Raw genomic sequence first — 25283 nt, forward strand, 5'->3', positions numbered from 1 at the left:
GGCAGGCAAATCTCCTGGTTTTTGTCTACTCAGCAAAGCCGGGGCCATCCGCTCCTTTGTTCTGGTGGGCGATGCCCAAATCCCATCCCCTCTTTGTTTGTTTGCAGCTCTGCAGCCCCAGCAGAACCCCAAAACCAGGGTGCCCCAGGGGCATGGGGCTGGCACTGGGGACACTGGGCTGGCACTGGGGACACTGGGCTGGCTGTGGGGACACGAGGATGGTGGTGGGGACAACAGGGACATGGCAACTTTGGATCTGCCCAGAAATCTGCATAATTTGGGAAACACCAGGAAAAAAAAACAACAGGGATTTCTCAGCCTGGGGGGCATCCTGGCAGCTCCACCTGCAGCAGCTGAGGATGTGGGGATGGTGTGGGGTCACCCCTCTGCAGGGACCGAGCCCCCCAGCTCCCCCTGGTTTGGGGAACAAACCCCCCCAGCCTCTGTGGGCTTTGCAAGAACAAACTGGGGAGGGGGGGAACGCCCCCCCAGGAGTGGGAAACCGCAGGGCTGTGGGGCTGGTGGCTCGGGGGGGCTGCAGCAGATGGAAGGGTGGCCAAGGGACGCGTGTCCCGGTGTCCCAGCTGTGTCCCCAGCACCAGCTGCCGCACAGCAGCTGCTGCTCTTCCCGAGCCCCCCAGCCCTAAACTGCCCTGGGGGCTTTTGTCGCCTGTGTCCTCCCGCTGTCCCTCACCCCCTCCCGGCCCTGCTCGTCCCCAGCTGCCCGGGGGACGGCTCTTTGTCCCCCGGCTGGGCCCCGCGGCGCTGGTTCCCACTGCCCGAACAGACAAAGAGGCGCTGGGAGGGCTGGGCACGGCGCGGGGCCATGGCAGGGACACGGCTGAGAACCAGGGCACTGTGGCACGGCCAGGGATGGGGACAGTGCCCCTGGGCATGGGCACTGGGATGGGGACAGTGGCACTGAGGATGGGGACCAGGGCGTGGTTGGCTGGGAATGGGGGCCAGAGCGTGACAAGGAAGGGGAACAACGGGGACAGGGACCGGGGTGTGGCCGGGGATAACCGGGAGCTCGGCGGAGGGCTGCATCCCCGGGGATGGGGACCAGGGCGTGGTTCTACCCCGTGTCCCGGGAGCCCCGGCACCAAGAGACCCATTCCGGGCAGTGGGAGAGAACGGGAAAAATGGGAAGAACGGGGGCAAAAAGGGGCCGTGGGGGGATGGGGGACCGTGGGATGGGGACCCGAGCGTGACCGCTGGCTCAGCCAAGCCCGGGCACCGGGGCGTGGCAGGGACGGTGCCAAGGACACAGCCGGGGCCCCTCCGGCGGCGGGGCCGGGCCGTGGCCGCCGCAGCCCCCGGGCCCCCCCTCCCGCACCGCCCGGCCTTTGTCTGCGGCTGCGGGGGGGCATTACCTCATTGCGGGCCGCCAATGGGCGCCGCTGCCGCCCGCGCCGCCGCCCCCCCGGCCCCGCCGCCCGCCCCGCCCCGCCGCCGCTATAAAGCCCCGCAGCGAGCCCCGCGCTCCGCCGCGCCTCTTACATCGACCGCCTCAGCGTCGGGCTGTGAGACCGCCCCGGACCGACCGCCGCCATGGTGAGGGGGTGCGGGGAGGGGGGGTCGGGATTTTTGTCTCTAATGCCACGATCCCTGTTCCCTTGTCCCCCCGTTCCCGCCGGCCCCGTGGTTTTCCTTTCCCCGGTGCCAATCCCCACCCTCCCATCGTAGTCTCCGGTTTTCATCCCCCACCCCGGCCGGCCCCCGTCTTGCCGTTTTCTCTGGTTCCCAACCCCCTCCTGATCTCCATTCCCAAGGGCTTCTCGTCCGCCCTTCCTGGGATGAGCCCTCGGCGCCGGGACTCCCCCCGCACCGGGCGTGGCTCCCGTTACACCGAGTAAAATGTGTCGCCCGCCCGGGACCCAGCCCCGAGTGTAGCTCCTGTTAAACGGGCCTGGAAGGGTCTTCCTGCCTCCCCGGGACCCCCGAACCCGCAGCGGGCGTGGCTCCCGTTAAACCGGGCAGGATGAGACCTCCGGGACTTAGGACTAAGCTTCCATAGGGCGTGGCTCCCGTCAAACCGGGCAGGATGAGACCCCCGGGACTCGGCACTGAGCTTCCATAGGGCGTGGCTCCCGTTAAACCGGGCAGGATGAGACCCCCGGGACTCGGCACTGAGCTTCCATAGGGCGTGGCTCCCGTTAAACCGGGCTCGATGGATCCGTGGCGCTGATCCACGGTACCGCACCGGGCGTGGTTCTCATTAAACCGGGCAAGATGAGACCCCCGGGACCGAGCCCTGAGCCTGCACCGGGCGTGGCTCCCGTTAAACCGGGCAGGGTGAAACCCCGAGACGCGGTTAAACCCGACAGGATGGCTGCCGGTACCGAGCCCCGAGCCCGAAGCAGACGTGGCTCCCGTTAAACCGGGCAGGATGGGTCCCCGGAGCTAAGCCCGTACTGGGCGTGGCGCCGCATGAAAGGGGCAGAATCGGGACCCCATCTTTCGGTACCGAGCCACCGTCCGTCCCTGGGCGTGGCTCCCGTTAAACCGGGCAGGACCGACCCCCTTCCCCCCCCAGCCCCGGTGCTGAGCCCTCAGCCTGCGCTGGGCGTGGCCCCGATATAAAGAGGGAAAAAGCGTCCCTGGTGAGGGGTGGGCAGGGCGGAATGGGCCCCCCCAGTACTGAGCACCCCATCCCGCACCAGGAATCGAAGCACGGCAGGATGGGACCCCCCAGTCCCGCACTGGGCGTGGCATTGCTTCGATCGGGACCCGCGTGGGCAGGAGGAGCCCACGGTGCTGAGCCACGCTGGGGCTTTGCTGGGTCTCATCGGGGCAGGTTCTGAGCCACCCTCGAGCTTTGCTGGGTCCCATCAGGGCAGGGTGGGGCAGGATGGCAACCCCGGGGCTCCTGTCTCACCCTGGGCGCAGCCCCAGTCCCTCCGGGCAGGATGAGCCACAAGTGCTGAGCTCGCCATCCCCCACAGGCGGGGTGCCAGCAGTGATGGGCACAGGACAGGATGGCACCCCTGCACAGGGGGCACCCCCAGACCCAGAACAATGGGTGTGTCCGGGCAGGATCTGACCCCATCCAGCCATGGGAAGGGACCCCTCCCAGCGCAGTGAAAGCGCTGGGCTGGTGCCACAGCTGGGGAGGGGGACAAAAGGGGTGACCCGGATTCGTGTGCCCCCGCAGCGCGAGTGCATCTCCATCCACGTGGGCCAAGCGGGCGTGCAGATCGGCAATGCGTGCTGGGAGCTGTACTGCCTGGAGCACGGCATCCAGCCCGACGGGCAGATGCCCAGCGACAAGACCATCGGCGGGGGGGACGACTCGTTCAACACCTTCTTCAGCGAGACGGGCGCCGGCAAGCACGTGCCCCGGGCCGTGTTCGTGGACCTGGAGCCCACGGTGATCGGTGAGCGCGCGGGGGGCGGCCGGCGGGCGGGCGGGGCGGGGCGGGCGCTGGCGGCGGGCGCTGGCTGCTAACGGGGCCCGGGGCTGTCCCCGCAGACGAGGTGCGCACGGGCACGTACCGGCAGCTCTTCCACCCCGAGCAGCTGATCACGGGCAAGGAGGATGCGGCCAACAACTACGCCCGCGGGCACTACACCATCGGCAAGGAGATCATCGACCTGGTGCTCGACCGCATCCGCAAGCTGGTAGGGGCGCTGGGGGATGCAGGTGGCGGGCGAGGACAAAGCCTCCATTCTGTCTCGCTCTCCCTTGCAGACTCGCTGGGCTGGGTTTAGATTTAATTTATTAATTAATGTTAATCCTGTTGTGCAGTGGCTGCCATTGGCCGGCAGCGGGACGCGGCGCAGCTGGAGCTGGAGCGGCTCCACAGCGCCGCAGCCCCCGGGCGCTGCCGGTGCTGAGCTCGGCAATTCCCTCTTTGTTCCCACTTGGCTCCTGACGTGGCCCAGTCCAGCTGCGTGTGCTGGGGACGGGCAGCCCCAAACCGGTCCCTTCCAGAGTCATGTGGCCGTGACAGTTCACAGTCAAACTTGTCTCCTTTCTGCTGCTGAGCCCGTGGCAGTTCTGCCCTTTGAGGTGCCCCTGGGCACTGCCTCATCCCAGAGGCCAAGCAGCTTCCCTGGGTGATTCACCGTGAGTCAGTGGGTAACACATGGAGTCAGTGTGACCCTGTCCCTCATCCTGCTGACTCTGGCTCTGCTGCTGGAAAGCCCCCAAATGTCCTGGTGAGGCCACGGAGAGGAAGGAGTAAACATGGCCCTCTTTGTCTCTACAGAGTGTCCCCAACTCCCTGCAGGACAGGGTCCCTTTCCGTGGACCTGCTGGGAAGGTCCTGAGATCCTGGGAGGAAAATTTTCCTTCCAGGGCAAGTCAGTAGCAGCTGAAGTTCAGAATTCCTGACAGTCTGGCCTTGTTTTCCTCTTCCCACCTCTCAGGCTGACCAGTGCACAGGGCTGCAGGGCTTCCTGGTGTTCCACAGCTTTGGTGGTGGCACCGGCTCTGGCTTCACCTCCCTGCTCATGGAGCGCCTCTCTGTCGACTACGGCAAGAAGTCCAAGCTGGAGTTCTCCATCTACCCAGCCCCGCAAGTGTCCACAGCCGTGGTGGAGCCCTACAACTCCATCCTGACCACCCACACCACCCTGGAGCACTCCGACTGCGCCTTCATGGTGGACAACGAGGCCATCTACGACATCTGCCGCCGCAACCTGGACATCGAGCGCCCCACCTACACCAACCTCAACAGGTTGATAGGCCAGATTGTGTCCTCCATCACGGCCTCTCTGCGCTTTGATGGTGCCCTGAACGTCGACCTGACAGAATTCCAGACCAACCTGGTGCCCTACCCCCGCATCCACTTCCCTCTGGCCACCTACGCCCCGGTTATCTCTGCTGAGAAGGCTTATCACGAGCAGCTCTCGGTGGCTGAGATCACCAACGCCTGCTTTGAGCCGGCCAACCAGATGGTCAAGTGTGACCCTCGGCACGGCAAGTACATGGCGTGCTGCCTGCTGTACCGCGGGGACGTGGTGCCCAAGGATGTCAACGCCGCCATCGCCACCATCAAGACCAAGCGCACCATCCAGTTTGTGGACTGGTGCCCTACTGGTTTCAAGGTTGGCATCAACTACCAGCCACCCACGGTGGTGCCCGGGGGCGACCTGGCCAAGGTGCAGAGGGCTGTGTGCATGCTGAGCAACACCACGGCCATCGCCGAGGCCTGGGCCCGCCTGGACCACAAGTTTGACCTGATGTACGCCAAGAGGGCCTTTGTGCACTGGTACGTGGGGGAGGGCATGGAGGAGGGCGAGTTCTCGGAGGCCCGTGAGGATATGGCAGCCCTGGAGAAGGATTATGAGGAGGTGGGGGTGGATTCTGTGGAAGGGGAGGGAGAGGAGGAAGGGGAGGAATACTAAAGTCACGAGGGTGCTGCTGGAACAGGGAACATAAATTAGTTGAAGACCCCGCGGGGTCTGTAGCAGTGTGTGCGCCGCGCTCTGTCCTGTCAATGGTCTGTGCTTCAATGGAAAAAAAGTCTGTGATGGACCCACCCGTCCTCTCCTGTGGGTCTGAATAAAAAGCATTCCCTGTCTTACCCTGCCTCTGGTGTCTTCACTCCCTGTGGCAACGTCCCTGCCTGGCTTTGACGCTGTCCCCACCAGCACATGACACGGCCCTGCAGTCCCTGTCCTCACCCAGGGTCTCCACCCTGTCCCTGAGCGTGTGCTGGGGGTTTTGGGGTGCTGAGTCCTCCCAAACCCATGCTCCTTCCTCATCCTGGTGGGCTCAGTGTTGTGCCCCCACCCCAAAGGCTGGGGAAGGGGAGAGGGTTGGATATTTTAGTACCAGGAATCAAGTGAGTACATTGGGGGTCTTAACTCCTCAGGGTGGGCTGGAGATGCCTGAAGCTCCCCGCTGTTTAACAGAAGTCTTTGGTATCTCTGTTACCTCCTCATCCTGGGCAGGGGAGGGGCTGCATTGCCCTGGGGATGGGGAGGGGAAGCTCTGCCCACCATGGGTGGGAGTGCTGGGGATGAGGGTTCCTTTCATCCAGCCAATGTGTTTTTAGTTCCTCTGGCTCTTTCAGGGATGAGGAATTGGCCCTGTTGGTCCCAGCCACTGGGGGGGAGGGGAAAATGTCATTTCAGCCCCCTGGAATGGGGGGAACCTTTTCACCCTCCCTCTCTTTTTACCTCTTGAATGGGGGGAGCCTCTTCACCCTCCCTTTCCTCTCCTTTCACCCTGACCCTCACGGCTCCGCGCAGGGATAAATAATGAAGGGGAAGCTGAATGCAAGAGTGAAACTTGAGAGGGTGATGCAGCTGGGGAGGACCCCAGGGACCCTCATTTGTGTTCTGGGACCCTCATTTGTGTCCTGCAGCCCTCCCTCCTCTGCACTCTGAGCTCAGGCTAAGCCTTGATGAGCAGCACCACGGCCAAGCTCCTGAGTCCAGCAGCTCCCAGGAATTTGTGTTGTCAAACCAATTCCTTGATTCTAAGGACAGGCCTTGGGAAGTAATTTTTTTTCTGAAGGACAACCCAAGTGTGACAACGTGTTTGTTGTCGAGCTTTCAGAGGAAGATACAAATTGTAGCCTGGATACAAAAGACTAAAAAGCCAACATTTACAGTGTTAAAACCAGTGTTAAAATAGTGAGACCCCCGGGTTCAGCAGGAGAACTCTCAGGGATGGTGAACTCACAAATTTGGGATTCCTGGAGGGTGAACAGAGCTTGGGCTGATTCCCCAGGATTGGGAGCCCGACCCTTGGCCTGTTGAGAAGACACAAAGGCACTGATGTCAACACAACTCAAGGTGGATTTTTTACAGTTATTTACATCTGCACACGCTCTTCAAGTATGTGTGTGTGCAAGGGTGAATATTCTATAGCAATTGTCCCAGGAATGTAGATCTCAGATTCCTTCTTAAGTGCTTTAGATTCATAAATAAAATAGGCCTGTAAGAGTGTTACTGTTGTGCCTATAGTAAATTTTATATGAATATGTTGGTAAATTATTTAAATTAAGCTCTGGATTAAGTGCTCTTAAACCTTTAGGCTTAAACTGTTGGTCAAGCCCAGGGCTCAGTTTGGCAATGGGGCAGGGGGTCCACTCTTTCCCTTCTGACTCAGTGGGAAGATCTCAATTATTATTCCATTGTATCATTATTTTCCTATCTCCAGCCTCCCTTTAATTAATTTTTGGCCAAATGTAGTTTTACGCAGATCAATTTTAAATTTCAGCCCCATTTTCCTCTGTCGGCTTTCACTTCTGAGTCACAGAGGGAAGTCACCGGTGAATTTTGTGCACTTTCACTTTAACACTAAACCTGCTTTTGCTCGTTTTTTCAGCGACCCAAGACACTTCCTAACACCATTCCAGAGCTGACGTGATGCACGGGGAATTCGGGGGGGGTGGATGTGTGTGTGTAACAAACCCCCCCTCCACAGCACACCCATTCCACAAACAGAACCGGCACCAGCACTTCCAGCACCAAATCCCACCCGGGACCCCCAAACTGACACCGGGATGGGAGCGGCTTAAAGGGGGGGTGGGGGGGCAACCGGTTCTTTCCCGGTGGGACCGGAGCGGCCATGCGGACACGCGGGCAGCGAGGCAAATGGCGGGGAAGCCACGTCAGCGCTGCAATGCAGCTGCGGCGGATGCTGCAACCGAGCCAGCGCCGGTTGTTGGGCTCGGCTGCCCCGGTGACCCCGGGGAGGGGAGGGGATGCGGAGCCCCCTTTTCTCCCCCCCCCCGCAATCCAGCAGCGTGTGCTGCCGAAGTGGCCGCTGGGTTTTCCACAAAGCTCTTGGCAAAACAGGAAGGGGATTATTGGGTGCAAATAGCTCCGCGGATTAAGTGAGGGCTGGGGATGGCGCCCCCCCCATCCCATCCCATCCCCCCGGTGCTCTCCGTGGCACGGAGCTGCTCCATGTTGGGGGGGCACGGTGGGACGCCCCCCGTTTTATGGCACTCACGGTGGTGCCGCCGACATGGCCGAGACAAACCCCACCCTGAAAAACGGGGTCCATCCTCCCCCTCACCCCAAAATGTGCGAACCCTGCGGGGGGGCCCGGACCCCCCCAGGGGTACAGATGGGCCGGGGGGTGCTGAGTGGGGGGGCTGCTCAGGCTGCAGATGGTCTGGGAGGGACCCCCGGGGTGCAAATAATCCTGTGGGGGGTGGGGGGGACGGGGGGCGAGCGGTGCAGATGGGGCAGGGATAGGATGGGGGGGGGAGGGTCCGCCCGGAGAAGCCGATTAACAACGCGGGGACGGCGGGGAACGACACCGGGCGCGGCAGCACGTGCGGCCGCCGCTCCCCCCCACCCCCGCTCCATGTCGCAGTTTTCCTCCGCAGCGGAGCCGCACCGGGCGGGAGGGGCGGCGGAAGAGGGGGGGGGGGACGGGCGGGAACGGCTGTGCCCCCCCCATCCTACGCCCCAAACGCGTTATCGGGGGAGCAGAGCACCATAGGCGGGTCAGACCCCCCCGTACCCCGCTCTCCAAGCTGTGGGGGGGTGGAGGGGGCTGCACCCCACGGCGGGAGGGTCCCCATTGCTCCCCCCCCCAAAAAGCCCCGCAGCGCGGAGGGCGGAGGAGGCGGAGCGCGCCACTCGTCTCAGCCAATCAGCGATGTGATGGCATTGATAGATGGGTTTTGCGGCCAATAGGAGCGCGGGGCGGGGGCGCTCGGCCCGCCCCCCGGGCCGGTATATAGGGGGGCGCCCGGGGGCGGCGGTAGCTGGTACTTGCGTCGATTCCTTGCTTGTCGGGACGAGTAACCGAGCTGCAGCCATGGTGAGGGGAAGGGGCTGCAGAAACACGGGAGATGGGCCCGGGGAATGCAGGGGGAGAGGAGGAGCGTGGATGGGTCTGGGGGTGCGGGGGATTGGGGGAATGGGTGCGGAGGGGAGATGAGGAGAGGAGGGGGAAGGAGTGGCGCGGGGGAGGAGATTTCGGGGCAGGGGAATAAAGCAAAGGGGTAAAAGGGTGGGGGGCACCGTGTCGGGAAGTTGGGAGGGGATGGGGTGTACGGATGGGGACGTGGGTGGGTAGAGGAGGGGATGGGGGTGTTGAGCAGGGATGGAGAATGAGGTCCTTTATGGAGGGAGTATCTCTTGGGGGGGGTCACGGCGCTCTTGCGGTGGTCGCACGTGGTCTCCGGTAGCCCACCGCTGGGGGCGGGGCCAGCCCGACCGTTACCGTTCCCGCGCGCGGGAAGGCGCGCGGCGGGGGCACAGCCCCGCCCCTCGCCCTGGGCACAGCCCCGCCCCCCCCATACCCACCCTTCCCCCCTAAATCCATCCCAAACCCACCCCCCCACACAACCTCACTCTGCCCCGAAACACGAAATTCCATTTTTCCCCCCCACCCGAGCCGGTGATCCCCATCCCCCTCCATGGCTAATGGGGGTCACCCTCCGCTCCAGACCCCCCCAAACCACGGGCTCGCCCCGGCCCGGGCGGGAGGAACGCGGGGAGCAGGTGGGGAATGTGCAGGGAGCGGCCGGGAATGTGCGCGACCCTCCGGGGGTGACGCCACCGGCCCATCCCCGCCGATTCGGGTCAGCTGCTGCAGTCCCTGCCCCACTGCTGCTGCTGCGCTCAGCTTCCTCTTCCTCCTCCTCCTCCTCCCGACCTCGCCCTGCCCGGCTGGAAAATGTCCTCCCCGGGCGCCATTTGGGAGCAGATGGTGGCAGCTGCGGGGTGGTGGCATCCCCACAGGTGGCTGCGGTCTGTTCCCAAGCACGGATGTCACCCCACAGATCGTCCTCGGATCCTGGGTGGCCCCAGCAGAGCTCAGCCACTCGTTGGGGTGTCACTAGGGCACAAGTGGGGTTTGGGGGTGCTGAGCTTGAGGCCCTGTGAGATCTCTTCATCCCACCGAAGGCAGGGTCGTAGCTGCCGGAAGGGGCAAGATGGGATCCCCGGAGCTGAGCACACTGAGATGTTCCCTGAGATGTGGGGGTGTCCCTGTCCTCAATAGGAGACTGGGAATAGGGGGGAGCAGCATTAACCCTGAGGAACCCCAGTTCCCGGCTCTGTGGGGTGTGTAGGGTGAAGGGCACCAACTGGTGCAGGGTCTCAGCTCCTGGGGAAGGGGCAGCAGGATGGCACCGCCAAAGCTGAGCACAACGGGAGCAACTGGGGCAGGATCTGCCCCCATCCAGCCTTGAGGAGAGACCCTTCCCAGCCCGGTGGGTGCTGAGGGGGGACAGAAGGGGTGACCCGGATTCGTGTGCCCCCGCAGCGCGAGTGCATCTCCATCCACGTGGGCCAAGCGGGCGTGCAGATCGGCAATGCGTGCTGGGAGCTGTACTGCCTGGAGCACGGCATCCAGCCCGACGGGCAGATGCCCAGCGACAAGACCATCGGCGGGGGGGACGACTCGTTCAACACCTTCTTCAGCGAGACGGGCGCCGGCAAGCACGTGCCCCGGGCCGTGTTCGTGGACCTGGAGCCCACGGTGATCGGTGAGCGCGCGGGGGGCGGCCGGCGGGCGGGCGGGGCGGGGCGGGCGCTGGCGGCGGGCGCTGGCTGCTAACGGGGCCCGGGGCTGTCCCCGCAGACGAGGTGCGCACGGGCACGTACCGGCAGCTCTTCCACCCCGAGCAGCTGATCACGGGCAAGGAGGATGCGGCCAACAACTACGCCCGCGGGCACTACACCATCGGCAAGGAGATCATCGACCTGGTGCTCGACCGCATCCGCAAGCTGGTAGGGGCGCTGGGGGGTCCCGTGGGGTGGGTTTGTCCCTGCGGGGGATGTGGGGACAAAGGGAAGCTTGGGGTGCGCCTGGGCAGCTCCTTCTCAGCCCATCTGCACTTTGGGGCAGAGAGTGGGGTTGTGGCAGGAGAGACTTCAAACCTTCCTGGTGGGACCTGTTGTGCCTCCAGGATCTGGATGGATTTGTTGTGTCAGCCTGCAGCACATCCTGGCTCCCTATGGGGTCTGGATCTTCTAAGTGATCAGGATCAGCCCCTTGCCTTCCCCTTGACCTGAATCCCTTTATTCAAGGCTCTGCAACCCCACCAGCACAGGTTGTTCGCCTTGAGCTTGGCATGTTCCAGGGGTGTGATGGGGCTTGTGGGATTCTGTGTCATTTCAATCCCTGGAAAAACCTTATTTTACCCCTTTTTAAGGTCATGTGAGGTTTCTCCTTGATCTGGATGCTGATCCTGCTTGACCAACTGCTTATGAGCAGCTGTGCCGAGTATTTAACTCTTGCTGGGGCAGCTCTCGTGGATTGCCCCTTCCCCCAAGCAGATTGCCAGGGTCATAGGAGGCAGCAGCTGAAGGGAGGGGGCTGGAAGGGGGGGTCCCTTCTCCTGAGGGCAGGTCATGCTGGATCACAGGGTGCTGTGGCTGGAAGTGGAATGGACAGCGGTGCCCCAAAATTCTGAGATCCTTGTGGGAAATAATGTGTCTGCCTGGGCAAGTCAGCAACTTAAGCAACAGCTGAAGTTCAGAATTCCTGACAGTTTGGCCTTGTTTTCTTCTTCCCAACCTCTCAGGCTGACCAGTGCACAGGGCTGCAGGGCTTCCTGGTGTTCCACAGCTTTGGCGGTGGCACCGGCTCTGGCTTCACCTCCCTGCTCATGGAGCGCCTCTCTGTCGACTACGGCAAGAAGTCCAAGCTGGAGTTCTCCATCTACCCAGCCCCGCAGGTGTCCACAGCCGTGGTGGAGCCCTACAACTCCATCCTGACCACCCACACCACCCTGGAGCACTCCGACTGCGCCTTCATGGTGGACAACGAGGCCATCTACGACATCTGCCGCCGCAACCTGGACATCGAGCGCCCGACCTACACCAACCTGAACCGCCTCATCAGCCAGATCGTGTCCTCCATCACGGCCTCTCTGCGCTTTGATGGTGCCCTGAACGTCGACCTGACAGAATTCCAGACCAACCTGGTGCCCTACCCCCGCATCCACTTCCCTCTGGCCACCTACGCCCCGGTTATCTCTGCTGAGAAGGCTTATCACGAGCAGCTCTCGGTGGCTGAGATCACCAACGCCTGCTTTGAGCCGGCCAACCAGATGGTCAAGTGTGACCCTCGGCACGGCAAGTACATGGCGTGCTGCCTGCTGTACCGCGGGGACGTGGTGCCCAAGGATGTCAACGCCGCCATTGCCACCATCAAAACCAAGCGTAGCATCCAGTTTGTGGACTGGTGCCCTACTGGTTTCAAGGTTGGCATCAACTACCAGCCACCCACGGTGGTGCCCGGGGGCGACCTGGCCAAGGTGCAGAGGGCTGTGTGCATGCTGAGCAACACCACGGCCATCGCCGAGGCCTGGGCCCGCCTGGACCACAAGTTTGACCTGATGTACGCCAAGAGGGCCTTTGTGCACTGGTACGTGGGGGAGGGCATGGAGGAGGGCGAGTTCTCGGAGGCCCGTGAGGATATGGCAGCCCTGGAGAAGGATTATGAGGAGGTGGGGGTGGATTCTGTGGAAGGGGAGGGAGAGGAGGAAGGGGAGGAATACTAAATGCTGGGTTCCTTCTGTCGCTGTCGCATGTCCACGAAATGTCTGCTTCAAACACTTGAGCTTCCTTGTGCACTGCGTGGGGTTCGGCTCCGTGGGCTCAGCCCGGGATGTGCTGCCCTCTCGGATGTGATCATGCAGATTTTCCATGTGTCTGTGATTTTACCGTGTCTGTGAATAAAAGGCTTTAAGAGAAGCTACGCTGTGTCGGATACAAACCCTCTGTGTCAGTGCCCGCTCTCACCCGGGCCGGCTGGCCCCGTCCCATGGGAACAGACTGTCCCCATTGTCTGTGCCCAGTCAGGCAGCTGGCATGGTCCCGCTGTTACCCGAGCTGCCCAGCAGGGCTGGGGGGGTGATGCCCCCACATCGCTGGGTTCCACAGGGTGGGGCCTCACCCTGAGTGCTGCTGCGCTCCTTCACGTGCTGTTTATGAGCGGGGCCGTGCCCTTCCTGGTGCCCCCAGCGCTCGGCAGCCCAGCCCTGCCCCCCTCCGTGATTAACACACCCGGGATTATCCCCGGCCCGGGATTAACTCCATCCCTGCTCCTAATTCCGGTGGCTGCACAGGGGCCGCCGGCCCGTGGGAGCGGCGGCGGGCGGGCTCAGCCAATCAGCGCGCGGCGCGCCGCTCTTCAGCCAATGAGCTCCGCCTCATTCAGGCTCTTAGCTAATAGGCGGCAGGGGGCGGGGCCTGCCTGGCCGTTTATCCCGTGAGGGAGCGGATACTTTGTAGCGCGTAGGGGGCGTGGCCACGGGAGGGGCGGGGCCTCAACGGCGGCGCTGGGCTGGACCCGGCGGGCTCCGAGCGGCGTTACCGGAACGGTACCGGAGCGGCTGGAGCGGCGTGGCGGTACCGGCCTTGCCGCCCTGCCTCTGCCCGGCCCTGCCATGCTGGCCGCAGAATGGCCCCTGTGGAGCAGGACGCGCTGGCCGTGCGGGAGCAGCTCTTCCACGAGAGGGTCCGCGAGTGCCTCGTGAGTGCCCGGGGGCGGCGGGGAAAGGGATCGGTGTGGCGGGGAGAGATGGGAGGGTGGCTGGGAGCTCGCAGCTCTCCATGGGACCGTCGGGATCGCACGGCTGTGGCAGGGCTCCACACCCCGTGCTTATCGGGGCCAGAGCCGCCGCGGCCGCGTGTGCCCAGCAGATATCGAGGTGCCGGGGCTGGACCCTCCTGGGCTCCTGCCGCGACCCCTCTGCCGGTTCCAGCAGTCCCAGCCGCGCTCCCGTCGTGCTGGGAGGGCTGGGAGTGCTGTGGTGGTGTCAGAGCCGGGCCAGCCCCGTGCCAGGCTCCTGGCTCTGTCCTTGTCCCCAGGCCAGCAGGACCCTACAGAGCCCCTAAACCTCGGGCACAGCTGGGTTTGCTCCTCTGCTCCTCTGCTCAGGGATGGGGGTGACCTGGATGTCCCGGTCCTGGCATCTCCCAGGGGCCTTGGGGGTGCTGTGGACACTGCAGCCAAGGGGGCTGTGACCAGCAGTGCCAAGGCCACCTTGGCACAGCCACATTTGGTGCCTACAGGGCAGAGCTGGTGGCCCTGGAGCCCGCAGACCTCCATCTTGGGGTGCTACATCTCAGCCAGGAGCTCCTGGTTTGGCAGACAAAACTTACTCAGCCCAACTTCACTGAGTAGAGGAGGAGTTGGGGGTCCCCCCAGCAGGCAGGGCATTGGTTTGTGGGGTACAGCCCATGGCAGGAGGGAATCTGTGGCCTGAGACCCTTCACTGGGTGGGAGCAGGAGCAGAAGGACCTGCTGGGTGCTGCCCTTCTGGGAGCGCAGAGCTGGGCCAGCTTTGGGGGCTCCCTGGCACCCCACTGGCACATCCTGGGCACCCCCAGGCGGGCAGGAGGGAGGTGCCACAGCTGCTTCCCGCTGCACCTGTGCCAAGGTGGAGGATTCAGGCGACCTTTCCTCATCCTGCCGCGTTCCCAGAGGGATGAAAGGTCGCCGTGTTCCCTGAACATCGCCTGCGCTGGCCTGACCTCGGCGTTCCAGCGGGGGCAGCAGGGACACCGCAGATGTCCTTGGCTCCTGACTCAAGGCTGTCCTCGTGGCTCTGCCAGCAAGGCCAGGGCTGTGGGATCCAGCAGATCAGGGATGTCCCACGGGGTCACAGATCTGCCAGCACAGGCTGATCTTGGGCAGGTTTTCAGCTCCCTCACCCCGGTCTGGGTGCTGTGCCAGCTTGTGGGCACCCATGTGTGAGCCCTGGGTGCAGTGCCCATTGAACAGAGAGGTCTGAGCACACCAGTGGGGTGGAACCAGGAGTGGAAAAACAAATAGGGTGGAGCTGACAAGCCCCAGGGCTGGCAGCATCCCCTCAGGGCATGCCCACACTCCTGTGCCCACAGATCTGTGCCCTGCTCTTTGCCAGCCTCTACATCCTCTGCCACTTCATCATAACCCACTTTAAGAAGCACACGGATTTCACAGCAGGTAAGGGAGTGGGAGCTGCCAGAGCCAGGCAGCCCTTGACAGCCAAATTCATCCTCTGAGGGTTCTTCCTCTTCCTCATTGCTTTTGGCCTCTCCCAGCACCCCCAGTCCCGCCATTAATGTGACACCAATTGCTGCCCTAGGTGGGAGCAAAGCCAGAATTCCCAGGGAGGATTTCTGCAGCATTTGGAGAGGGGAGAACTTGGGCAGGGGGAGGCAGTGATGCTTTGGGCAGCCCTGCCTCTCCCCCAGCCCTTTGGTTTGGGATTTTGTCCCCACAGTTCACGATGACGAGGACGCTGCTGTCAACAGGATTGCGTGAGTTCCTTCTTGTCCCCTTCCTCATCCTCTTCCTCAGCCAGGACACCACGTCCTGTGTGCTGGGGGGTAAAAGTGGGCTGTGACAGCCAGAGGGACCCTGACCCAGAGGGATTCTTGTCCCTGTGGCAGGTTGGGGCTCTGTACCTTCACCCTGGCTGTGGCACTGGGTGCTGTCCTGCTCCTGCCCTTCTCCATCATCAGCAACGAGGTGCTGCTCTCCTTCCCCCAGAATTATTACATCCAGTGGCTGAACGGCTCCCTCATCCATGGTGGGTGACCCTGGGGTGTCCCCAAAATCTGTGGGCTTAGCATTGTCCTGCCTGGGAGCTCACCCCATGCTGTCCCCCCTCTTCCAGGCCTCTGGAATTTGGTTTTCCTCTTCTCCAACATGTCCCTGGTCTTCCTCATGCCCTTTGCCTACTTCTTCACCGAGTCAGAGGGGTTTGCAGGATCCAAGAAGGTGGGTGATCCTGCACTGGTCCCCCTCCCTGTCCCCCCTTTTGTGACTCCCTGCTAACCCAGCTCCTGCAGGGCATCATGGCCAGGGTGTACGAGACCTCGGTGGTGCTGCTGCTGCTGACCCTGCTGGTGCTGGGCATGGTCTGGGTGGCCTCTGCCATCGTGGGCAACGACGCTGCCAGTCGCCAGTCACTCTACGGTGGGTGAGCTGGGCTCTAGACCCTGGCACTGAGTGGAACAAGGGGTTTCTGGTGCCACTGGCCTGATCCTGCTGTCTCTGCAGATCTCTGGGAATATTACCTGCCCTACCTCTACTCCTGCATCTCGCTTTTTGGTGTCCTGCTGCTGCTGTGTAAGTTGTGTCCTCACGAGGCTCTGCTCCATCCAAATGGGGTCTGGAGGGGTCATGGCTCATGGCTGAAGCCTCCAGGATCCTTCTGAGGGTGTGGGGAGGGGTAGGATGGCGGGACACCTCCTGTTCAGCCTCTCCTCCCACCACAGTGTGCACCCCCTTTGGCCTCTCCACCATGTTCACGGTCACTGGGAAGCTGCTGGTGAAACCCCGGGTAAGGTGTCACCCCACCATCCCTCTGCCCCAGATTTGGGGGTGACTGCCCCCAGGGCTGCCATCCACACAGCCCAGCAGCCGCTCACAGGCTCCTCACCCACCCTTGCAGCTCCTGGAGGACCTGGATGAGCAGCTGAGCTGCACAAGGTTTGAGGAAGCCGCTGTGTCCCACAGGATCCGCTCTGGTGGGTGCTGCTGCTTGGCAAAGGGGGGCATGGGGTGCATTGGGGGACCCTCTACCCCATCTCACCCCCCCTGAGCCCCTTGGGTCTCTCCCCAGCAGGCAAAGCTTCCTGCTGGTTGAATCTGGACATGCAGATGCTGCGGGAGCAATTCTTTGCCATCCGGAGCAAGAGGAGGAAGTTGGGTGAGGAGCATGGCTGGGGTTAAGGGACACTGGGTGCCCTCCAGCCTGGCACTGGGAGAACTGGGCACTGGAAATACGTGGAGGGAGATGGGCTGGGGGCTGGCACCCCCCATCCTGCCCCCTCAATCTCCTGCTCTGTGCCCCTCTCTCACGTGGGCACCTCCTCCCCACAGAGCTGCGGCACCGGGCATCACCCTGGCAGAGGAACCTGGGCTACCCCCTGGCCATGCTGGGCCTCCTGGCACTCACAGTGAGTTCAGGGCTCTCAGGGCAGCTGGGGGTGTTGTCCCCATCCTCAGCACCACCCTCACTCCCTCCCTGCTCCTCCCAGGGCATCTCTGTGCTCATTGTCTGCTTCCACGTCCTGGAGCTGCTGCTGGACGATGCCGCCATGCCAAGGGGCATCCAGGTACCCACCTACAAGGAGCATCCCCCTACCCACCTGGGGGCATGGCACAGCTCAGGGCGGTGTCCCTGGCAGCTCTGGGGACCATTCCTCCCCAACCTGCTCCCTCCTCTTCCTGCAGGATGCGTCCTTGGGCCAGGTTTCCTTCTCCATCTTTGGTTCCTTTGGAGCTGCGCTGCAGGTCGTGCTCATTTTGTATCCTTCAGGCGGGCACTTGTGTCCCCAGCCATGTCCCCTGTGTCCCCAACATTATTGCCAGTGCCAGCCCATCCCCTGTTTTCCTCCTTAACACTCCTTGCAGCTACCTAATGCTCTCCTCTGTCGTGGGCTTCTACAGCTCCCCCCTGTTCACTCGGCTGCTGCCAGAGAGGCAGGACACCCCCCTCACCAAGGTGGGAGCAGCAGGGTGGGGCTGGGGGGCTCCTGTGAGGGTGCAAGACCCTTTCCCTACTCTGTGTGTCCCTCCCACATGGCAGGACAGTGCCAGGACCCCTCTGTGGGTCCCTGGCATCTGGAAAGTTCCTTCCCCAAACCTCTTCCTTCTCCCCAGATCATTGGGAACTGTGTCTCCTTGCTGGTGCTCAGCTCAGCCCTGCCTGTCTTCTCCAGGACACTGGGTGAGTTCCCAGAGGGATCAGGGTGATGCCTGCATGGGGGTGACCCCAAAATCGGGGTGCCCTGACCAATGTACCCTCACCTTGTGCAGGCATCACCCGTTTTGACCTCCTGGGGGATTTTGGCCGCTTCAACTGGTTGGGGAACTTCTACATTGTCTTCCTGTACAACATGGGCTTTGCTGGGCTCACCACGCTGTGCCTGGTCAAAAGGGTCTCCTGGGCAGTGCAGGCCGAGCTCATCCGTGCCTTTGGTGAGGACATGGGGACACAGGGGTGGCTGCTGGGGTGTCCCCTGTGCCCCAGCCTGGCTCTCACACTCTCCCCGTGTCCAGGTCTGCACAAGCTGCCGCTGCCCGTGACGCGCTGCAGGAGCCGCAGCAAGCCCTGCTAGGGCTGGGGGACAGCGGGGGACAGGGACGTGTCCCCCTCCTCTCTCCTCACTGTGGTGGCCACCAGGGTGGCTGCCAGCCCCAGAGCTGGCCCTGACAGCGCCTGGAGCCTCAGGGACATCAGAGCCCCTCAGGGAAAGCTGAGACACCTTTAGGGTTGCCCCCCCTGCTCTGTCTCAGCTCTTGTGCTGCTGAGCCTTGGCCTTGAGCCACGTCCCCAAGGGGTGTGGGGTCCCCCATGAGGGGCTGTGCTGGCTGCAGCCCCCCCACCCCACCCCCCATTTACATACCTCGTGCAACAATGGCTGGGACCCCCCCAGCCACCCCGACCTCCCCTGGCTGCTCCCTGGGGTCTGGTTGAGTTTGAAATGCTGCCCCACCTGTCCTGTGCCCAGAGCCACTCCACACCCCACCCCTGTGTCACTCTGGGGCTGCAGGGGGACACTGGTTGTCCCCTGCCCACCCTGAGGCCTTTGGGGGTCCCTAAGGGGGAGGCCTGGGGTGCAGGGGACAATCCCCCCTTCTCCAGCTCCTCACGTGTATGTTGGGTCTGTTACAACAGAAATTGTTTGGAGAAATAAATAGTGACTGTTTTTTATATAAAAATATTGGGGTTTTATTCCTCCCAAGGGCAGGGCTGAGTAGGAAAGGGGCAGGGGTGGGGTGTCCCTGCCTTAGGGGGGGGTCACAGTCCTGCCCCTCCTTATGGGCCCTGTGGGGACATAATTAACCCTCTTCCTGCTTGGGGTTAACGAGCTTCTTCCAGGCAGGGCTGCAAGCGAGGGCAACTCCTTGCCTGCTGACCTCGGGGGTGTTGGGGGGCTCCGGGAGGCTTTGGGGTACGGGCTGAGCTCCCCCACATGAGGGGCAAAGCAGAGGCTTCACCTCCTGGCACCGAGGGTCGTGCAGCCGGAACGGAAACTGCCCCGGGAACCGGGGGAACCGGGGGAACCGGCCCCCCACCCATCCTGCCCCGCCTGGGGCCGAGCCAGGCCGCCCCCCGCCCCTCCATGGCAGGGCTGGGGGGCCCAGGCCCCCCCTGGCCGCCCCCCCCGGGCTGGGGCCGAGCAGGAAGCGCAGGAAACCTGGTTTATATTGCAGGAAATGAGGCCATCGGTGCCCGCGATTTCCCCGCGACCTGCTCCCCTCCCAGTCACCCCGGGCTGGCACCGGGGCTGCGGGGGAGCTGGGAGGGGACCGGGACCCCCCCTCCGAGCCATTCCCGACCTTTCGCGACCCCGCTGCTGCCTCCTGTCCTCCCCGAGGCCCGCAGTGCCCTTGGGTGCTCCGCCGGTAGCGCTGGGGGCGCGGTCCCGGTGCCGGTCCGGGGGTGCCCATGGCACTGTCGGAGCCCGGTGCCAGTCCCGGAGCAGCCCAGCCCCGTTCTCGGCGGTACCCGGACCCCTGGCACAGCCCCGGTGCCGTTCCGGCGGTGTCCCGGTCCCGTTCCGGGAGTGCCCCGGTGCCGCTCCGGGGGTGCCCCGGTGCCGGGGCGCGGCGGGGCCGGCCGGGGCAGGGCAGCCCGGTGGGGGCGGCCCCGGGGGATGTGGCCGCCGCAGCCGCCGCTCCCGGGGGCCGGCTCCGAGGCGGGGCCCGACGGGGCTGCCCAGCGGCGGAGCCGAGCGGCCGCGGTGGGGGCAGCCCGGCCGGGGCGGCGCACGGTGCCGATCAGCACCCAAGGCAGCCGGTACCGGGGGCTGGGCCAGGAACGGGGACCGGGACCGTGGGTCGGACAGAACAGAGGGGACCGGGGTAGTGCCAGGGAGCGGGTCCCGGGAGCGGGGCTGTGCCAAGGGGACGGAGCAGGTGCGGACACCGGCGGCACTGCCTTAGAATAAGGAGGATCCTCGGTGCAAGGGAGAGCGGGAGGAGGGGAAGGACCGGGACGGGGAGTGAGGGGTCCCCGGTCCCAGCAGGCGGTGACAGGAGAGGTGCCAGCACCAGAATCGCAGCGTTCGGATGGGATAAGAGAGGGTTCCGGTACCGGAGAGCAGCGCAGGGACCGCGGAGAGGAGGCGGCACCAGAGCGCGGGATTTAGACGGGAACGGGGAGCAAGACCGGTGCCGGTCCCGGGGCAGCCTTAGGAACCGGTGCCAGTGCCAGGGCCGTGCCCGGAGCTGGATGCCCGTGCCCGGTACTGGGACTCCGTTCCGCGAGGGTTTTCCCTAAGGCTGGGGCTGTGTCGGGAACTTCCCGGGACCGGGGTGCAGGCGAGGGGGTGCTGACACCGTGGGCGCGCAACCGGCGGCGCTCCCAGTGGGTGGCGGCACCGGCGGGGGGGGTACGGGGGGGGTGGTCATTCGTCCCGAGCGGCCACGGATCCCGCAGCAGCGCCGGGACCGTGGGTGTGAGAAGGAAACGGCGCCGACCCGCCCCTGGCACCGCGACCAACTAAAAGCCCCGGGGCCACCGCACCGGGACCATGCCCGCCCCGGCCGCCCGTGCCCCCGGTGATTGAGCGGGAGCCGCGGAGGCAGCGGGGCCCGGCGGGCGGGATGCCCCGGTGGAGGCCGCTCGCCCTCGTCCTGCTCGGGCTCGCCGCCTCCCTGCTGGCCGCGCCGGTGCTGGGCTGCGGCCCCGGTCGGGGCCCGGTGGGGCGGCGGCGGCTGGGGCGGCGGCAGCTCTCGCCTCTGCTCTACAAGCAGTTCGTGCCCAACGTGCCCGAGCAGACGCTGGGGGCGAGCGGGAAGGCGGAGGGCAAAGTGCTGCGGGGCTCGGAGCGCTTCAGGGAGCTGGTGCCCAACTACAACCCCGACATCATCTTCAAGGACGAGGAGAACACGGGGGCGGACCGGCTCATGACCGAGGTGGGGGCTGCGCCCGGCCCGGCCCGGTCCGGCCTCGCTCCCGGGGGCGCGGGGGCGTGGGGGGCGGCGGGGGGGATGGGCGGGATCACAGCGAGCCTCGACGGGGCCCATGGACCTTTCTCAGCCGGCACCGACGCGCTCAGGGGCTCACGGAGCTTTCCCGGTCGCCGCCGATGCTCTCCAAGGCGCACCGATCATGCGGGGGCTCACGGATCCTCCCGGGCGGCACCGACACTCCCAGGGCGCAGGGTCTCTCCCGGTGCCGTACCCCGGTACCTCGCCCCGGTGCCCCGCTCCCTTCCATGGCAGCGGCGCGGCAGCACCGGAGCCCCGGGAGGAGGCGGGACCGTCGGGGATTAACGGGACGGGGCGGCACCGGGGGCACCGGCGGTACCGGCGGCTCCGCTCCCCCAGCGTCGCAAGGACAGCGCGGAGGGGGAGGCCCCGGTACCCCTCTCTCTGCTCGGGGGGGAACCGGGGCGGCGGGAGCCCGGGACGCGCCGCGAGCCCGCCGGGATGCTCACGGTTGCCATGGCGAGGGGCGGCCCCGCGGTCGCCATGGCGACGGGGGATGCTGAGAGTGGTCCAGGCGGCGCCGGCAGCTCCCGCGAGCCGGGACGGCGGAGGCGGCGGGGCCGGGGCGGCGGAGCCGCGGGCACGGAGCCGGCCCGGGCTGCGGGTGGCTGAAAGGGCCCTTTGTGGCCGCGGCGGCATTCCCGGGGCCTGAGGTCAGCTCCGGGCTGGAAGGCGCCTATTGTGGCCGGGCCGGGCCGGGCCGGGCCGAGCGCATTCCTGCCCCCCCTCCCGGCACGGCCGGGCCCGCGCCCCGCACTCCGCCCCCGCGGCCCCGCGCTCCCGGGAGCCGCTTTGTTGAACGGGGGAGGCGGGGGGGACACTGGGGCACTGAGGGACGCTGTGACATCAGCAAATGCGGGGGGGGACAGGGGCGGCTCCGACCCCTGCACCCCAATGCTGATGGGGAGAGGCACCCCGGAACCGCCCTGCTCTCCGTCAGCCCAGACTTGGGGCTGGTTCAGGGTCAGCTGCCCCCATCTCTGCCTCACAGCCCCCCCAGCAGGTTAATCAGTCACAGCGGTGGCCGCGGGGAAGGTGACACCGTCGCGGTGCCCGTCCCGCTCCCGTGCCCGTTGTGCCCGGCTGAGCAGAGCAGCTCCATCACGGGACCCCGTTAAAGTTCAACCCGCACCCAGCCACGGGGGCAGCTTGGCCGTGACCCTCTGTGCACCCCGGGTGGGGGCAGCCCCTTTGGGGACAGCCCTGGTGTCTGTCTGTCTGTCTGTCTGTCACGCCGAGGGTGACACCGGTGTCCCCACAGCGCTGCAAGGAGCGCGTGAACTCGCTGGCCATCGCCGTGATGAACATGTGGCCGGGGGTGAAGCTGAGGGTGACGGAGGGCTGGGATGAAGATGGGCACCACCTCCCCGACTCGCTGCACTACGAGGGCAGAGCTCTGGACATCACCACGTCCGACCGCGACCGCCACAAGTACGGCATGCTGGCACGGCTGGCCGTGGAGGCCGGCTTCGACTGGGTCTACTACGAGTCCAAGGCGCACATCCACGTCTCTGTCAAAGCAGGTACCAGCAGAAGGGGCTGCCAGCAGGGCAGGGGGCTGTGATTCCCATAAACATCCCAGCCCACAGCCCCTGCTGCTCCCCCTGGATGTCCTGGATCCGTGTGGGATTATTGCTCTGGTTGGTGTCAGCCCAAACTCAGCTCCTTCTGGCCCCCGAATTGGCAAAAACTTCATTTTCCCCTCCAAATTTTGGCCAGATGGAGACAAAATTGTGGTTCAGCTCCTGGTGAGGGGAACAGCAATGCAGCCCCACAGTCCCACAGTTGCTCCCACAGCCCCACAGCTGCTCCAGCCAGCAGTTGCCATCCAGCCCAGAAGTGCCAATTGACAGAAAGTGAAAATGGCCATAAATGTCACCGTTGGAGCCCGGAACAAAGGGCGTCAGTGCAGGGTGGACAAAGGGGCCCTGCAGCATTCAGGAGCTGCACGCAGGAAAAATCAAAATACCCCCTTTGTTCCTGGGGGAGCTTTGGGGGTCCGGCGCTCGCCGTTTCCCCTCTGGAGGTGGAGGTGACACCAAGAACTCTCTCCATCCTCCCAGATAACTCGCTGGCCGTCCGCACCGGTGGCTGCTTCCCCGGCCACGCCACGGTGACGCTGCAGAGCGGGGAGCACCGGGGCCTGGCCGAGCTGCGCCGCGGTGACCGGGTGCTGGGCGCCGAGCCGGGCGGGCGCCTGGTGCCCACCGAGGTGCTGCTCTTCCTGCACCGGGACCTGGGCCAGCGGGCCTCCTTCGTGGCCATCGAGACAGCCAGCCCAGCTCAGCGGCTGCTCCTCACCCCGTCCCACCTGGTGTTCACAGCTCGGGGAGAGGGGAACGGCTCCAGCGCCTTCCTGCCCATCTTCGCCCGCCGCGTGCGCCCGGGCGACGCCGTGCTGGCCCACGGGGCCGGCGGGCAGGGGCTGCGCCCCACCAGGGTGCTGAGGGTCTCTCGGGAGGATGGAGTGGGGGTTTTTGCCCCCCTCACCTCTCAGGGCACTTTGCTGGTTAACGGGGTGCTGGCATCCTGCTATGCGGTGCTGGAGAGCCACCGCTGGGCACACAGAGCTTTCGCCCCTCTGCGCCTCTTCCACGGGCTCCTCTCGCTGCTGCCTGCCCACCCCGAGGTGGGCAACGGGACCGTGCCCGAGGTGGGCATGCACTGGTACTCCCGCCTGCTCTACCGGCTGGCCGGGGGCGTGCTGGGCCACGAGGCTCTGCAGCTTTAGGGGTGCCTGCCCCCCATTTCTGGCAGGTGATGCCACACACACTGGATGCCACAGCCCTGGGCATGGGGAGGAGGGATAGGGGCACCCCCAGTGCTGTGGGGAGGGTGGGGTTCAGCACTGCCTGGGGTATGGGGTGGCCCCTGTGCTGTGTCCTAGAGCCCCCCATGGCTGGGGCTCCATGCCCAGACCCCGCTGGTATTTATTGCTTTATTAACCACTGCACTGGGGTGGGCTTGGTGCCACAGCCAGGCAGCACCAGACCCTGCCCAGGAGAGTCAAACCCAGCTGGGAGGATGCCAAAAACACCCCAAAACTTTATTAACCACTGGGGTGGGCTTGGTGCCTGTCCAACCCCAGCCAGGCAGCACCAGACCCTGCCCTGGGGGCCAAATCGAGCCAAAAACACCCCAAGACTGAGCAGTTGGCAGCAGTTCCTGCCTGTCCCCCTGCTCTGGGTCTGGCCCTGCCACCCACAGTGGGCACTGGGTGTCTGCCATGGGCACCCCGTGCCAGGTCCAACTCTAACCATGCTAACTGCTAACCCACCCTGCTTGAGAGTTTTATTTTTCTATTTATAAATGGTAATATAAATGTCCCCCATGCCTGCCTGCCCTGGCAGGGGGCAGCCTGCTTTTAACCTCTTCAGTTAAAAAAAAAAAAAAAAAAAAAAAAAAAAAATCAAAAGAAATACTACTATTTAATTGTTTGGGAAAATAAAGAAAGTTTATGGCCCTATTTCCTGTTGGAGCTGTGGTTGGGGTGTCTGGAGGGGCTGGAATTGATCATTCCAGGGGGTTGGGGGTCCCTGGGTCTGGGCTGGGGGTTTGAGATCCTGGGGCTCTGGGGGTCCCTGGTTCCTCTTGGACTTTCTGGCCCAACAGAAACAAAGAGTTATGGACAGTCCAGATACCTTTTTCTGGGCAAAATAAACCCGAAAAAGGACCCACATTAACAGAGGATTAACCCTTAAAAGCAACAGCCTGTTGCATATTCATACACCTCATACATGATGCACAAATTCCATCCAAACACAGGATTCTGTCTGGTCAGCATCAACTTCTTTCTCACAATCTTAACAGCATCTTCCTGCCTAAGCAAGGTGGGAAGAAGTTCTTCTCCTGATAATGGAGCAATAAATTCTCTTTCTCTGAAAGATTTCGGTGTCCTCTAGCTACTATCTCACTGCGAGTCTTTTCTTTAGAAAAAAATATACTACATAGCATAGTTTCTATTTTAACATTATAACCTAAAACTATATATAACGCACTACTTAAGAGAATTAATACAGCACAACTTTCTGACACAACACATATAATATTCATTTGAATATTTGCGAGAAGCCAAGGATAAAATCCGCATTTTTCACAAAACCTAACACTATATTTAATGCACTACTTAAGAGAATTAATATAGCAAAACTTTCTGACACAACACATATAATATTCATTTGAATATTTGCGAGAAGCCAATCATAAAATCTGCATTTTTCACATCCTATATAGCATAGTTTCTGTTTTAACATTATAACCTAAAACTATATATAACACACTACGTAAGAGAATTAATACAGCACAACTTTCTGACACAACATATATAATATTCATTTGAATATTGGCGAGAAGCCAAGGATAAAATCCGCATTTTTCACATAACCCAACACTATATTTAATGCACTAC

General features: G+C 63.4%; 4 protein-coding genes across 7 annotated transcripts; all 4 read left to right on the top strand.

Annotated features, from left to right (window-relative positions):
- Nucleotides 1–1430: 1430 nt before the first annotated feature.
- Nucleotides 1431–5531, top strand: LOC135459199 (tubulin alpha-1A chain). Its single transcript, XM_064734920.1, has 4 exons — nt 1431–1554; nt 3155–3377; nt 3473–3621; nt 4372–5531. Exons 1-4 carry the CDS (start codon nt 1552–1554, stop codon nt 5350–5352), a joined length of 1356 nt encoding a protein of 451 aa, XP_064590990.1. The 5' UTR covers nt 1431–1551; the 3' UTR covers nt 5353–5531.
- Nucleotides 5532–8607: 3076 nt separating this feature from the next.
- Nucleotides 8608–12627, top strand: LOC135459184 (tubulin alpha-1B chain). Its single transcript, XM_064734899.1, has 4 exons — nt 8608–8737; nt 10190–10412; nt 10508–10656; nt 11454–12627. The coding sequence occupies exons 1-4, from the start codon at nt 8735–8737 to the stop codon at nt 12432–12434; spliced, it is 1356 nt and encodes a 451-aa protein (XP_064590969.1). The 5' UTR covers nt 8608–8734; the 3' UTR covers nt 12435–12627.
- A 561-nt stretch (nt 12628–13188) lies between these two features.
- On the top strand, nt 13189–18598 carry LMBR1L (limb development membrane protein 1 like). Of its 3 annotated transcripts, none has more exons than XM_064734897.1 (17): nt 13189–13408; nt 14782–14866; nt 15147–15183; nt 15316–15455; nt 15543–15646; nt 15718–15844; nt 15929–15997; nt 16147–16211; nt 16323–16398; nt 16494–16580; nt 16754–16830; nt 16912–16989; nt 17108–17181; nt 17288–17378; nt 17537–17603; nt 17693–17854; nt 17936–18598. In XM_064734897.1, exons 1-17 carry the CDS (start codon nt 13337–13339, stop codon nt 17992–17994), a joined length of 1470 nt encoding a protein of 489 aa, XP_064590967.1. In that variant the 5' UTR covers nt 13189–13336; the 3' UTR covers nt 17995–18598. The 3 variants fall into 3 exon arrangements, with proteins under 3 accessions (XP_064590967.1, XP_064590968.1, XP_064590966.1); XM_064734898.1 differs by having other exon boundaries at nt 16497–16580; XM_064734896.1 differs by having other exon boundaries at nt 16497–16580; nt 17693–18598.
- Nucleotides 18599–19619: 1021 nt separating this feature from the next.
- Nucleotides 19620–24319, top strand: DHH (desert hedgehog signaling molecule). Of its 2 annotated transcripts, none has more exons than XM_064734818.1 (3): nt 19620–20800; nt 22137–22398; nt 22939–24319. In XM_064734818.1, the coding sequence occupies exons 1-3, from the start codon at nt 20489–20491 to the stop codon at nt 23604–23606; spliced, it is 1242 nt and encodes a 413-aa protein (XP_064590888.1). In that variant the 5' UTR covers nt 19620–20488; the 3' UTR covers nt 23607–24319. The 2 variants fall into 2 exon arrangements, with proteins under 2 accessions (XP_064590888.1, XP_064590889.1); XM_064734819.1 differs by lacking the exon at nt 19620–20800 and adding an exon at nt 20898–21072.
- Nucleotides 24320–25283: the final 964 nt, after the last annotated feature.

This window comes from Zonotrichia leucophrys, chromosome 29 (assembly GCF_028769735.1).
Source record: "Zonotrichia leucophrys gambelii isolate GWCS_2022_RI chromosome 29, RI_Zleu_2.0, whole genome shotgun sequence".
Classification (NCBI taxonomy): Eukaryota; Metazoa; Chordata; class Aves; order Passeriformes; family Passerellidae; genus Zonotrichia; species Zonotrichia leucophrys.